General features: G+C 41.1%; 1 protein-coding gene and 1 pseudogene across 1 annotated transcript; one reads left to right on the forward strand and one right to left on the reverse strand.

Annotated features, from left to right (window-relative positions):
- The first annotated feature begins 613 nt into the window (after nt 1-613).
- entpd6 (ectonucleoside triphosphate diphosphohydrolase 6) lies at nt 614-11,862 on the forward strand. Its single transcript, XM_031579119.2, has 14 exons — nt 614-866; nt 1,324-1,650; nt 2,691-2,767; nt 2,882-3,025; nt 3,686-3,761; nt 5,677-5,712; nt 7,598-7,686; nt 8,318-8,394; nt 9,202-9,266; nt 9,836-9,937; nt 10,091-10,231; nt 10,493-10,549; nt 11,006-11,118; nt 11,475-11,862. The coding sequence occupies exons 2-14, from the start codon at nt 1,395-1,397 to the stop codon at nt 11,601-11,603; spliced, it is 1,362 nt and encodes a 453-aa protein (XP_031434979.1). The 5' UTR covers nt 614-866; nt 1,324-1,394; the 3' UTR covers nt 11,604-11,862.
- A 142-nt stretch (nt 11,863-12,004) lies between these two features.
- LOC105900308 lies at nt 12,005-13,280 on the reverse strand (annotated as a pseudogene).
- Nucleotides 13,281-14,579: the final 1,299 nt, after the last annotated feature.

Raw genomic sequence — 14,579 nt, forward strand, 5'->3', positions numbered from 1 at the left:
GAAAAGAGAATGAGGATATTGTTAATACTGCTGCTGTTCTTATTGGAGCTAGTGTTAAAGTGGGTGAATGTGATCCCAGGAGTTGTTGTGATGCTAGCACTTAGCTATAGGCCCGCCCTCCCTCCATATTGCTGCAAATGCTAAATAATTGGCCGGAATAGATATTCATCTGAGTGATGTGATCATGTGAAAAGTGACCCTTATTTTACCTGGTTGATTATTCTACCAAGCCATGCTTATATGCAAAAGCGTTCTATGGCATCATAGCAAGCCAATCTGTGTTATCAGTGTCGGTTTTATTTCAGCAATCATGTCACGTAAATTAGCCTTAATCAACAAATGAATGCAACCAGGCTTTCTGAGCCTATATACCTGATGTTCACCAACTTGCAAAGAACTCAACGAGGAAGTAGGCTAGCAGTGTTTATAAGTCTCCGTCGTTAACTAAACTGAATTCTGGGTAAGTGATTAAGCATCAGCAATGTTTTGGTTAGCATGAAAAGATGTATTAAAGCTTCAAAATAATCACAATGATCCAGACACACTAGCCATTAAACGAACAACACTGAAACACCGCGCTTCCTCGGACACGTCATCAACAGGAAGCGCTCCAATGACGTAATCAAACAGAGACACGCGTTCAATATCAGTTGTCACCTGTCTGTTGCGTCTAACCACTTTTGGTTGAGATTTATGGTCTACTAAAGTGTTTTTTCTTTTACACGTACCACCGCTTACTGTTCAGATGGGAGGAAAATGAAACGACAATTAAGATATAGGAAGTTATCCAGTCATAGACATAAAGACGAACCGATCACTACAATAGTGACAGTAACGCCAAACCTCAAAGACATAGGACTGTAAAGGTAAGGACTGTAAAACAAGTTAAAGCTTATGGAGTAAACACGTCGAATGATATTAACCAGCGTCGTGCTTTACCAGAGAGATGGCTGTAGCCAGCAAACGCTGTCAGCCAGTCAACAGATAGTTTTACCTATGTTCTCTTCGTCAGTTGTATATCTTGCTTCCTAAGTAAAGTAACGTTATTCTGTCGTATCAAGTATCCAATGGTACAAACCATTAACAAACACCTGGTGTAGTTATCTGCCCCTTGTGTACAAGCCACATTGCATACTAAGAAATCTAGATCACGTCGTTGTGCATTCTTAACAGTATTCTCAGAGTTACGGTTCACATACTAGAGTTAATAGAAGTGTAGAAATGTGGGGCATTTAACATTTACTCCACATTTACTTTATGTTTCTTTATTTTTGTATAGTTAGTCATATGTCCTTGTTGGTGTGTTTTGCTGTACTTTTGCAGGAGAACTACTGAAAGTGTTTTCTTCTAAACCATAGATAACTGAAAAGAAGAATGAGCAATTGAAGGCTGTCATGAGGATTCCAAAATTTGCCCTCGCCTTTCTCTTTGCTGTTTGTGTGGTTGTGTACCTGACCTATGTCAAGCACCACTACGATGACAAGAAACCAGCACTTCTCAAGCAACCATTGTACACTCCAGCCCTTCACAGCCACACAAGGCCAACTTCGGCTGAAGTAGTCAGTGAAGAGTTCCAGTATGGAATTATGTTTGACGCTGGGAGTACGGGGACAAGAATCCACGTCTTCAAATTTCTCCTTCAGCGAAATGGTATGAGAAACGATCTTTCAAACTTTTACAATTGTGTGTGTGTACAATAATAGACAGTACTCCTCTTAATCCTCTAAATGGGGCCATTTGGGGAATGCTGCACCACTGGCCCAGTCCTGGGCTCTAAATGGAACAAAAGATGGGTGTAGTCCAAGGTCGTAGGGGCGTAGATACTTCTGGTCTGACAGCATTTTGAAACACACAAACTGGGAAGGGCATGGTTTGGGCCTGCATTAAATCTATACCGGTTCTTGCTTGGTAAAAATGGAATGTGTTTTAGCAGTTGTTGATATAACTTGGTCCTTGTTTGGCAATATTTTGTTAGACCTTATTAGGCTTATGCAGCCCACTGCAGCTCTGAGGGAAAAAAGTTGACATGCAGCTTTGCCGACAGCTTAGTTATCCCATTTGGAATATTATGCTAAATCACTTAAGTGCCGCTTTGGCTTTATTGTTAAACCTATGATTGTCATATTCTAATGGCCATCAAGCACCTGCCATTTATGTTAATATTTTGTTAAGCTCTTGCTATTTGGCGTGTGTGTGTTCTCTCTCTCTCTCTCTCTCTCTCTCTCTCTGTCACACACACACACACACACACACACACACTCCCACTCCCACAGAGCTAGCTAAGAGGTCATTTAAGATTACAGTGTAGTTACCATGTCATTTTGGTCAACGCATTTGTTTGGCTGTAATCAAAGTGGCATTATGTAACTTTTTACATTGGAGCTGAAGTGATTTTATGTGCTGATTCTGTAGTAGTTGGGGGCCAGTGAAATAAATCCATAATCACATATACCTTAAAGTCAACACACTACAGGCCCTCTTTACCACAGAAGACACCTGCTTACATAATGTAGCTTGACCTTAAACAAACCTTCCATTTAAGTGTTTCGAATGTAGCTACGTGATCTAACAATGTCTGCTACTGACTATTCTTGACTAATATGATTTGAACTGTAGAGGAAATATCCCCAGGTCACATGACTTTCACTCACGCTTTTGTTTTTCTTTCCTTTTTTTTTTGTTTTAAACAGAGTCCCCCAAATTGGCACACGAGACCTTCAAAGCTATTAAACCAGGTCTCTCTGCTTACGCAGATGATCCTGATGGAGTAAGCTGACCACTAGGCGCTTTGCCTAATTTTTTCCCATGAAGCAAAAGCATATTTCTAGCCATGAAGCGCAGTCGTCTGGGTTCTTCATGGTTGTTCCTGTTCACCCTGTAGTGTGCTGAGGGGATTCTGACGTTACTTGACGTGGCTAAGGACGGCGTCCCGGCCCTGCAGTGGAAGAGCACGCCACTGGTGCTGAAAGCGACCGCAGGCCTCCGTCTCCTGCCCGGGGAGAAGGCTAACCACCTACTGAACAAGGTGTGTGTGTGTGTGTGTGTGTGTGTGTGCACCCGTGTGTATGTGTGTGTTTTTATTGGTGTCTGTCCTTATTATTTAGGGTGGGCTGAAAGTGTAGAGACCATATTCTTGGTTAGTATAATTGTATTTTAGCTACGCTTATATTTTGTCTAAAAGAATGTCAATATAGTTGCCTTGTGAAAAAGATAGAGTTCTAGAAAAGAGTTCTAGCAACAGGTCATAAATCTGTCAAACTGTGGCATTTGTGAGGAAGGTGTACTCTTTTGTACAAAAGCCCTTTCTTCCTCAGGCATTACCTGAAAGATCCTGCCACGTAGGATATTGTGTCTAGAGACTTCACAGCTGCCACACCTTAAAGAGCCATGAAAGGCTTATGGTTTGAGGCAAGAGACTGAAAGTGACTGAAAGTGTTAATGCTACTTTAAAGCTATTAACACAGAAACAAGTAGCATTTAGAAGTTATGTAATTGTTCTGCCAAATGAAGAGAACTTTTTCCTGCGCTGAAATAATTCTGGTCAGTAAGATAGTCTTCAAACCCAAACGGGATACCATGAAACAGGTTTAGTGCCTCTGATAGCTGTATGTCTGACCATTCCTCTCATTCTTGTCTGATCACAGTTCATAAACTCTTACTGATGGTGTCCCGCTGTTTTCCTCAGGTGAAGGAGATCTTTAAAGCCTCCCCTTTTCTCTTCGTGGAGGAAGGTGTGTCCATTATGGATGGCACAGATGAAGGTAGGAGTTCAGAGCAGTTTCTGGGCGCAACTTATTGTTTACAAAATAGTGGCACCGTGTCCCGTGATCTCCAGCTTCATTTGGTGACAGTCACCAGGAATATTTGAGCTTGTTGCTGAAAAAGACACTTGTTTGAAAGTACAACACCAACTCTGCACTGCACTACATGCTCAAAAAACACTTAGACAGGGGACACACCTTTTCATATTAATGGAACCTGTAGAGTTTATAAATACTTCTGCCACCAGACATTTATTTGGGTTCATGAATAATTGTGTAGCCATCAACACAATCAGTAACAAAACCAGAACTGAGTTTATGGAACTTACTTTTTTATCTCCATTTCCAAAATGTTAGCTTAGATTCATGGAAACGGCAAGAAGGCTTGATGGGGAGATTTCAGACCATTTCCCCTGGGGGAGGGGGGGGGCGGCTCTCAGGGCTTTTGAAAGGGCACGCTAAAGGGATCACACGAGTTGACCAGGCTTTGATTTCCCACTTGCAGTAGACCTGACCTACAGCAGATTACAGCAAAGCAAGTTAAATGTGGAAATGTACAAGTTTGCCTCCATGACCAGTAACAGCTTATTTCTCACACCCAAACTGCCTAGTGGTAGGGCTTAAACACAGGGAGTCAACCCAGCGGCCTCAGGAGAGTCCAAAGCTGTTTGGGGACAGTAGCTTAGCCATTCGCTATCCTATTGGACCAAAGGAAAGACATTTGTATTTCTTACTTGCTGTTTCATGAAATAGCCAGATGTACAAGTTCCTGACCCCTGAATTCTTTATGGGTAATGTAGTCATTTTGACCTGCACGCTGCGAATGGTAGAAATTCCTTTGCTTGAGATTCCTTGGATTCAAACCTTGCTGCCCTTCTCTGCTCCCTGTTTGTTTATTAATCTCTAGTGCATACAGGATAGCTGCAGTGACACCAGCATATATTAAAAACATAAATGTGTAAGTTGTTGATGTCTGGTTGTGATTTATAGGTCATCATATACTGTAGATGTATATAGTGACCAGGCAATACTCGTATGAGGCATTTTATTTTAATCCAATCCTTCAAAGTAGTTCACACAAGAAATAATGAGTGCAAAGGAGAATGTTCCAGTTAATCTTTGAACGGATTATCTGCCATTAATTTGTGAGGCAGCAAATGTTGACTTTTAAAATAAAAATGAAAAAGGTTTTGATTGATTCTGTAATGCCAAATAACTTCCATGAAATGCTGGGAATTTTGGGAACCTTGGATTGAGAATTTGCCCTTGGCTTCCCAAATTCCCAAATTCTCGCTGAAATCTTAATGGACAAATTCCTTTGGCTCTCTTGTGGAGCTAATGCTGTTCTGCTGTGGGATCCCTAACCGGATTTCACAGACTTATTATCTGTTATATTTTTGCCTCTCTGGCTCTTGGTGCCAAGGGCTTATCCTGGTAGATTACTTTACTTCTCTGAAGCAAAATGCGTACAAATAAGTGGACTTTATGGGCAGGGGAGGTGTAAGTGGAGCAACGTATGTATGTTCGCTAAGCAACGCCTTGTTTCGTGCTGTAAGCGGTTTCCCCTCTCCGTTTATTTTATTTTATTTATTTATTTATTTATTTATTTTGTTGTTATGAGTCCAGATCTCTTCTTAACGATTTACAAGGATAAACATCAAAGATCTGATATCCTACAGCATGTTTGTAAACGTAGCATCACTTTTAATGCAGCACTTTGGACGTTGTTATGCAAACATTAGGATTATTTTCACTTAGAAAGTCACATGGCGCCATGTGCAAATGTATAAAATAAGTGCCTTATGCTTGAAATGATAAATGTTGACCTTAAGAGTGTCTGCATGGAAGTAATTCCATCAATGTGTTATTCAAATGGCAACACCTTTTCTTTTGTGACTGGTTTCTTTCCATACAGGAGTGTCAGCATGGATCACCATTAACTTCCTAATCGGTAAGATGTTTACTGAGGAGACTCGACGATGAGTAGTAGAGACGACTGTTATTTTCACCTGAACGATGAGTAGTAGAGACGACTGTTATTTTCACCTGAACGATGAGTAGTAGAGACGACTGTTATTTTCACCTGAACGATGAGTAGTAGAGACGACTGTTATTTTCACCTGGGGTACGTTCGTCGTAGGATTGAAGCTAAGTTAATCAATTGGCCTTTTAGCCCGTTAAGATTAGCGAGCTGATTGAGAACAGCAAATATCGGTTCGTTAACGGCTGACCCGCATCCTAATCATGTGGTTAATTTCAAGCAGGCTAAAGTTATCATGGCATTTGCGCGTGCACGTCCTACTTCAAAAGGCAGGAAAGGTCGATCACCAAAACCATGATTTTCTAACGGTATAATGGTTCTAAACTCAAAGAAAAGGGCTCTTTTTTTCTCCTCTGGCGAGTAGGAGATGAACATGAACGCTTATGAAGAATACAAGACCATAATCATGGCAAAATTCAACACCACCACCGCTGTGAGAGCAAGGTGTGTTGGGATGTTTATAGGGTGATATCTATGTATGAATACCTGACGGCAAGTGTCAGCTGGTACAGAGGTTTCCTCTACCGGTTTGAATCTGCATGGTTGCTAGTTCAAATCCCCTCACCTCCATCCTCGATGTAGTTTTACATTTCCTTGGAAGTCGCTTTGAATAAAAGCGTCTGTTAAATGACTAAATGTATTAATAACAAATGCAATATATTGAAGCAGTGAAAATAAATTGTCTGTATTTCTCTCTATTCTTATCATGAGTCCACCGTAATCATTTTCTACAATAATGATATGCTATGGTGTACTAATAACACTCATATAATTATGAGTGCTTTGTTCTCCGCATCACCGACACTACAAAAATGTACCACTCGCAAAAAAGCGCAAGACAGTCAATGTGGTGTTTGCAATAAATGACTCGAGAAGGTCTTGTAAATTAATGATTCCTTGTCGGCTGAATCGGTAGCGCTCATACAAGAATAATGGATCTTGGCGATCGCAAAGAACTCTCTCCCTCCGCTAATCTAACTCTAATATCAGTCCTTGGTCAATGGGATCCCTCCTTTTTCCGGGGGTGTGGCAAGCTTATCCAGCTACATTTAAGTTAGCCTGCCCTGGAGCAGGTTAGTGCTAATCGATATGTAACTATGGTGATTTATCAAAAGTTGCTTCCACGAACCAAAAAGAGGGGCGTTTTTTATCTTAGCCTGAAAATTAGCGAGCTACGACGAATACCCCCCTGAACTGTCGCCAGGGCAAGCAGAGTCTTCAAACCAAAACAGAAAATCAGGAAACCGTTAAGGACTCAATAAATATGTCAATATGTCAAAAACCCAAACAATGTCACTGACACATTCCTGACCGTCACAGCCGGGGGGGGGGGGTCTGCCCTGACTCACAATATACCTCACATAAGATATATTATCACATATAACATCATCATAACAATTTTATTAAATGGCGTTCATTATAATGTATGTTATGTAGAATGAGTGTAGTACGTAATGTAAATATATTATTCTGAGCGTGTACATTCTCTCACTGGCTCGGTCATTCGGTCCGGTGACGGGTCATCCCTCATCCTGCTCTGACCCGTGGCGCTGACCCTCAGTGGCCCGGTTAAAACCCACGAGCCCAAACTGGCTTAGATCAGCAATGCAAACAGAGCACTCTTTTTTTTCCCATTAAAAACGAGGGAGAAAAAAACAGAAGAAAAAAGGAGAGATTAGTCTGGACAAGAATTTTTTGATTACCTGTTATTGGATTTGGGTAGCATCTTGGCACTGTTACACTAACCCCCCCGCCCCCCCCCTCTAAAACCATGGCCTTCCTTTCGTCCCCACAGGTGGGCTCCACACTGCCGACACCCCCACCGTAGGGATGCTGGATTTGGGGGGCGGCTCCACACAGATCACCTTCTCCCCGAAGGACGAGGTGAGACATGGGACACCCCTCTTCTACGCCCCCCTCCCCCTCCTCTCCTCCGATAGCAAAAAGCCAGATCTCTTCGTTCAAAGCTCACAAACTACCGGGATGGCCTCCCATCTTAGTGCCTAATCCGCAAATGCCATGCTAATCCTGTAGGGCTGGTAAATAAATGTTGTCGGACATTAGGACGGGGAGGGGGGATTCTTGTTCTTTAACTAGGTCAGGCCTTGTACACGAGGGATTGAGGACCAATTTACCATGTCATTACACTGCTTTTCAAAGAGTCCAGATCTCCTCAGTGCAAGCCCTTGACGCCTTTATAAGTGAAATTGGTTTGCAGATTGGATCTGGCTTCAGGGTTTTTTTTCCCCCCTCTAATGATAGATCTTTTTTTCTAGCTGGAAGGATGATGAACATTACGTGTGTGTGTGTGTGTGTGTGTGTGTGTGTGTGTGTGTGTGTGTGTGTGTGTGTGTGTGTGTGTGTGTGTGTGTGTGTGTGTGTGTGTGCGCACGTGCGCGTAAGTGTGTGCGTGCGTGAGTGTGTGCGTGCGTGTGTGTGCCTGTGTGTGTGTGTGTGTACAAAAGTACAGTACAAAAGTTGGTATTAACATTTGTTATTGTGTTCCTTTCCCCAGATAACCATTCAAACCTCACCAGATGATATTACATCATTTCAGATGTTCAACCTCACCTACACACTTTACTCACACAGGTAAAAGAAACTGGCCTGATTAAGGCCTCTATGTGGAATAGATGACCTTTTGAATTTTGAATCATGGCAGGGAAGGGCACCAGGGTCGGACAATCTTGCCCTCAAAGGGTCACTGTGGTTACGAGGGTATGTCCCAACCTATCAGCGGGACACCTGAATTAGCTAGTCACTCTTTTGAAAAGACTGTAGGAGTGGGCGTCACAAGGCACCTCAATTAAGTCTTAGTCTTGGGTCATGATTTGAGAAGGTCATAGTTTTGCTATCTGTTCCCATTCGTGAAAAGGTTGGGGTTTCTGTTCACAAATCCCATGTATACAAAGCATAACATCAAAGCATTAAGGATCTCTCAGTGTCGTAAAGTGGCCGGTCAGATCAAGTGTTTGTTAGTGTATTAATAGCCTGCCGGTGGTTTCAGTGGACTGTTAAAGCACCAATAAGTCGCTACTCCGGCCCTACGTGTTTTGTATGTGGTGCGCATTGGCTTGGTTGGGTTGTGAACCGACTCACGCTGGGCCTCCACAGACGAGATTACCCACCTCATCTTTAACCCAATCAGGACTTTCTGTGGCACATATAACACTTCTAATGCACGTGTTCCTCCAGTTCAGATGAGCCTGTAAAACTAGGCATCTGTGAGATGTGTCAATGTCCCTTGTGTCTGGATGAAACAGCTGACTACTACAATGGCCTTGTGACCCCTTGCTATTACTGTGTACTGAAACAATCTCTCTCTCTTGCTCTCTCTCTCTCTCGTTTAATGGCGTCCGTCGAGCTGTCGCATTTATTCCTGTCACTCTTCCCCCACAGCTACTTGGGTCTTGGCCTGATGTCAGCGAGACTGGCGGTATTGGGAGGGACTGAAGGACAGCCCTTGTATGTGGTTTTCAATTTATCTTCATCTTTTCCTTTTAAAGACCCCCCACCCCCCCTCCCTCCCATAAATAAGCCATTATCTAATCTCTTAATAACATGGGCGAAGATTAATTCCTTGGATGCCAGCTGTTGCTGTGATTTAGTTCGGGTGTAGCTTAACAGGAAAAACTGCCATCAGTCAAACACCCTGTATGCATGCAGTGTTCTGCACGAATTTGTACACTTCATTTCTTATCTTGTAATATTTCTTTTTTTCTCCACTTGGGGGATGTAAAACCATATCCTGTATTCTCTATGTATCCCAAATCTGCTGAATTTTTGGTTTCGATGGCATAAATCCTCATGCAGCTTCTGCAGTCAACAACCATTTGTCATAAAGCCAGTACACCAGGTTAACCACTAGATGGCGTAAAAAGATCAATTTTCAATGTAACTTGGCATTTTCTAAATGATCCTATGCCAAACACATCTGCATTTGAACTCTTTTGACTTGTGTGCTTAGTTAAGCTTGTCTTAGATAAGATACTAACTAACCAGTTTTGCAACTATTGATTAATTCCTTCTACAGTACAGGAAGGCCAGGAACTGGTTAGCCCGTGCCTTGCTCCTGACTACACAGGCCAGTGGAAACAAACTGAAGTCACATACACTATAAGGGGACAGAAAGCAGGTACGAAATAATGATGTCCTACTAGCCTACAGTTCCCATACTGCACCTGTGTGCTGTTAGACTGGCAGAGGCGTTTTATTTTTTTTAAACGTTTAGAATTGTATTAGATGTTGAAGATGGTCGAGAAACCTATTTGAGTGTTTTGTGCTTCAGGAGAGCCCATCTATGAGTCATGCCTTAACAAAGTGGAGAAAATGCTTTACAAGAAGGTGAAGAAAGCAGAGAACCTCAAAGATATGCAGTTCTATGCCTTCTCATACTATTATGACAAAGGTGTGGACCTAGGAATCATAGGTATGTTGTTGTTGTTGTTGTTGTTGTCGTTGTTTTTTGGTCTCTTTATTATTTCACAAAATCAGCAAACTCACTGTTTGGACTATTCATGAGTAATGGATGTAATGATAACAGATGATGATGGTAGAATGACAGAATGGCTCAAACTAATTAACAAGGCTATCTCATGATTACTAATAAATTAATTTGGGTCTTCAGGTCAGCATACTCCAATGTGATGTCATTGAATTAAGAATGTTGACCCTTCACCCTGTTGTTTAGATGCGAAGGTCGGAGGATCCATTCGTGTGAGTGACTACATCGAAGGTGCCAAACAAGGTACGTTTTTATATTTTTTTTTTATTCAGGAACTCGCAACCTATTTCGGCCACACCATATTGGAAATTAAATTAGTAATAATTTAGTTTGCAAGTCAAATACCTGATAACACCTGACCTATTTCCTGCTTCCTCATGTATGCCTATTCAATACTACACTGGCATACAAAATGGACATCATCCTCTCCTGTCTAATATCAACTATTGACTTTTCATGATAAAACATAATGGATTTATTGCAGAATATATTAGTATCACAAGATGCATACTTACAGAACTTGGTTAATAACTCTAGATAACTGGTTAATTATTAGACAATGTCTTAATATGCATTAGAAATATATTTTTAAAGCAAGACTCCAGATACCCTTGGGGTTTTTTTCTGCTGGTTTATTTCACTACACTGTACCAGTACAGATCCTGTGGAGTTAGCATTTATTTTTTATTTTTTTCGCAGTGTGCAATAATATGGATTCCAGCTCTGAAGGGAATCCATTCATATGTCTGGACCTCACTTACATCTCAGTCCTTCTGCAGGAGCTGGGCTTCCCTGTAGACAAAGTGTTTAAGGTAATGCACGAGTAATGCCAGAAATTGTCTTAAATAATAAAAAATAAATCAAACTAACAAAAAAAAACATGATTCGAAACATAAATGAATTAGTCATTAGTTTGAATATGGCGAGTAAATAAATATGTATGTCGAATGCTTGAGCAATGCTGAACATAACCACTAAAACAGAAACCAGCAACAGCTTGTGCTGTTTTCTCTCCTCTAATGAACAATAAGGTTTTTTTTTCTGTAAACTTTATTTACAGGTACCATTAAATTTGTATTTTCTTACTTTTTATGGCTTCTGATAACCATGCCCATTTCAGCAGTCAGGCCGTAAACAGATACGTTTTATTTGTGTTTGCCATTTCCAGCTGGCGAGGACAATCGATGGCGTGGAGACCAGCTGGGCACTGGGAGCTACATTTCACTTCTTGGAGACCCTCCGTACACAGAGCCTGACCCCTGAACAGTTTGGAGGTCAGGCCGATATTGGCCAGTGAGGATTCACTGCAGATATTACTCTGGGATCATGTCTATATTGATTGTATTTTCTACATTTTTACATGGGTGTAATCATGATGTGATCTTTTGATTCTGTTCTGTCGGTTTGAATGTATTGAGTATTGTGTGTAAATTCTGAAGGACTTTCTGTATAAACTGATGAATGAAGCACAAGAGGTACTGATAATGTCATCTTGATAACGCATGTTGAATGTGTCCTACTGTTTTTACTTTTAAATATATAAAGCACAAAATAAATGTGTGTGTGTATTTAATATGAATTATGTTAAGAGGTGGTTGCATTATTAAGTAGCCTACTAATTGGGCTACTGAGCAGTTTTATAAGTGTAAACATGGAGAGCATTTGATGTGCTAAAAAGCAGTTCAGACATTTTGAAACTAAATTGCACGGGAACAGCCGCTTTATTACAAATTCACAAACAAACAAAGGGAAACATGACAGTTTCAGAATACAGGACAAAGTATGACACATCCAAATTGTGTTAGGCAGTCGGGTTTCAAAATCAAGGTGACAGTCAGATGGTCAATAGAGAACGACTCTGGAAAACGAGAGACCGCTCATCCAAACGTCAAACAGGAGAAGGGTGAGACTACCGCAGAATAGAGCTGAAATATCTGCTTTTTTTTCTCAGAGGTGCAAACTCTTCTTCACAAGAATGCGTCGCACCACTCTTTCAGACACTGAGAGCAGGTACCCGCTTGTCTGGAGTTGGCACCGCAGGTATCCTTGAGCCACTCGATGAACAGCTCGCCATCCTTTCGGAGCACTAAGAACTGCCCCAAGACCACATAAGCCTGCAATACATGTCGGAAAATACAGGTTATGGTTCAAGTGAGATTCAGTTCACGCTAGCCTATGCCATGGAGGTCAAACTTCATGACATAAGATTCATTTTTAGCAATAAAATCGAGTTGGTTAGATTGCACCAAAAGGAGGTAAGGCGAGCATAAATATAAAAAGTTAATTTCGTGGTGTCGAACATTTAGCCTAATAATACTTCAAATCATACATCGCCGTAATGAATTCGCCGCTTAAACTTAAAATATGGAAACTGGTGGGACACACGGGCATTTTGAAGAGGGGACGTGTAACGTTAGCCTACTCACTTTGTCGAAACCTTGCTCTTCAAGTTTCTTTCCCAAAACATTCTCCAATTCCGGACAAAGCATTCACAGGTTTCTCACCCATGGGCTCAGCAACAAAGTCCCTGTGTTTCTGCGATGTGGTCGACATATCTGTGCCTCAAAATCACTCGTCTGGAACTATCCAGTGTCTTGTAAAAGTAGCCCACACGTTAGAAAACAGCACACGCCAGCGCTGGCTACGGTCAAGACCAGAAATGCTGTCTACCAACTAGATATCTAATGTTTGCCTACTAAAAACAACATCAACCTGTTTGACTGGGTAATTAGCCCAGCCAATTATTTATCATGGTATTTGTCTTCTATGTGTGAAACAACTAGCAGCTAAAATCGCTTAATTGTAGGCATAGGCCATGCAAGGTGAGCTACTACTGAAATTTGCCAACAAAGTTTACCTTAGACATGTTCCAATAAGTAACCCTGTCAGATTTAATTTCTACATAGCCTCCTACCTTAACGTTTCACAGACACCTGGTAACGTGTTTGACTGATTACATGTCGATGACTGATTACTGTCACGTGACTTGAAAAATCAATTAGTTTGTTGCCAATTAGGGGTCTTAAATTAAAGGTTGCCACTACTTTTATATGTGCAACAGTGTCTGTTCTGAGTTTAACGTCTTGAACATTCCTCAAACGTGCCAACTCTCGAGCTGGTATCTTGGGGTTGGGCCTAATACAGTTTGCAATTATTCAAAAGTACAGTCCTTAGGGGATAGCCTGTTCCAACTGAATAATACTGTTTCTATACACACCAATTATTTAATTATGGCATGCTATGATGATTCTCTTCTTCCCTCAGCAAATGTTGAGTGTAATTAATCTAGATGCAACAGAGAATCAAACATAGCCTTACTTCTGAAGGTCATGCTATTTAAAATGAAAGCCATATGAGAGTCTGTTTGCTAGGTTCGTTCCCTAAACATTTGGACATAATAGGTCAGGTAACTCTGCAGTCCCCGCAAACCACGACCAGAACTTTGAGGTTTTCAGTGCTTCAGTCAGTCAGTGTTAAAATCCCTACAGGAAAATAAATAGGTTTCCCGAAATCGGCGAAAATGTGTGAGCGAAACAACGCTAGTAGAAACACCTAGACGAACAGTTTGGTGATTAAAATGTAGTTATCAGGCGGTGTTTTATAACTATTGTGTAAAGTTTCATTTTGATAGGAGTAAAGGAAAAAAATACATTTTTGAGGTGTATTTTTGCCATGCATTATTAGCACACATCTCAGATTGATGAGAATTAAACATATTTCCTCAACTAGGATTTCTTAGGACTTTTAGTATGTTGTTCTGGACACCTCACAGAAATGATCTATGCTGAAAAAAAATATTTTACAATTAGTCTGTCGTAAAACGCTACTTTGCCTGGACTATAAGGCCATTTAAAAAAATGCATTTTGCAATGCAAGCAATGCATTTTGGTTGAGGTGCGTAAACTGGATACATCACCTATGTGACATATTCATTGTAGTTCCGTATCACCTCCTTACAAAATAATTCTAAACAATTCAAATCCTGGCTGAAAATAAACTTTGATCACTAGAATCATCTAAAATTTGCCTCAAAGCATTTGTCATAGAAGCCATTCACTAACATTTCGATGTGGACCCAGATGTAATATCTCTAAAAACTTCTCTATGGAGAATCTCATTAATTTTGCTCAGCGTTAAGAACACCACCACCAGGGGGCGACTCGATCACTCTCCCTCCCAATACTGACACGATATGCGTTCACTTCTGGTACCTTGGCTTGCTAACGTTGGCTACCAGCTAATGGGCTAACTCTGCCTGGGTCAAAACACTGCG

This window comes from Clupea harengus, chromosome 13 (assembly GCF_900700415.2).
Source record: "Clupea harengus chromosome 13, Ch_v2.0.2, whole genome shotgun sequence".
Lineage (NCBI taxonomy): Eukaryota > Metazoa > Chordata > Actinopteri > Clupeiformes > Clupeidae > Clupea > Clupea harengus.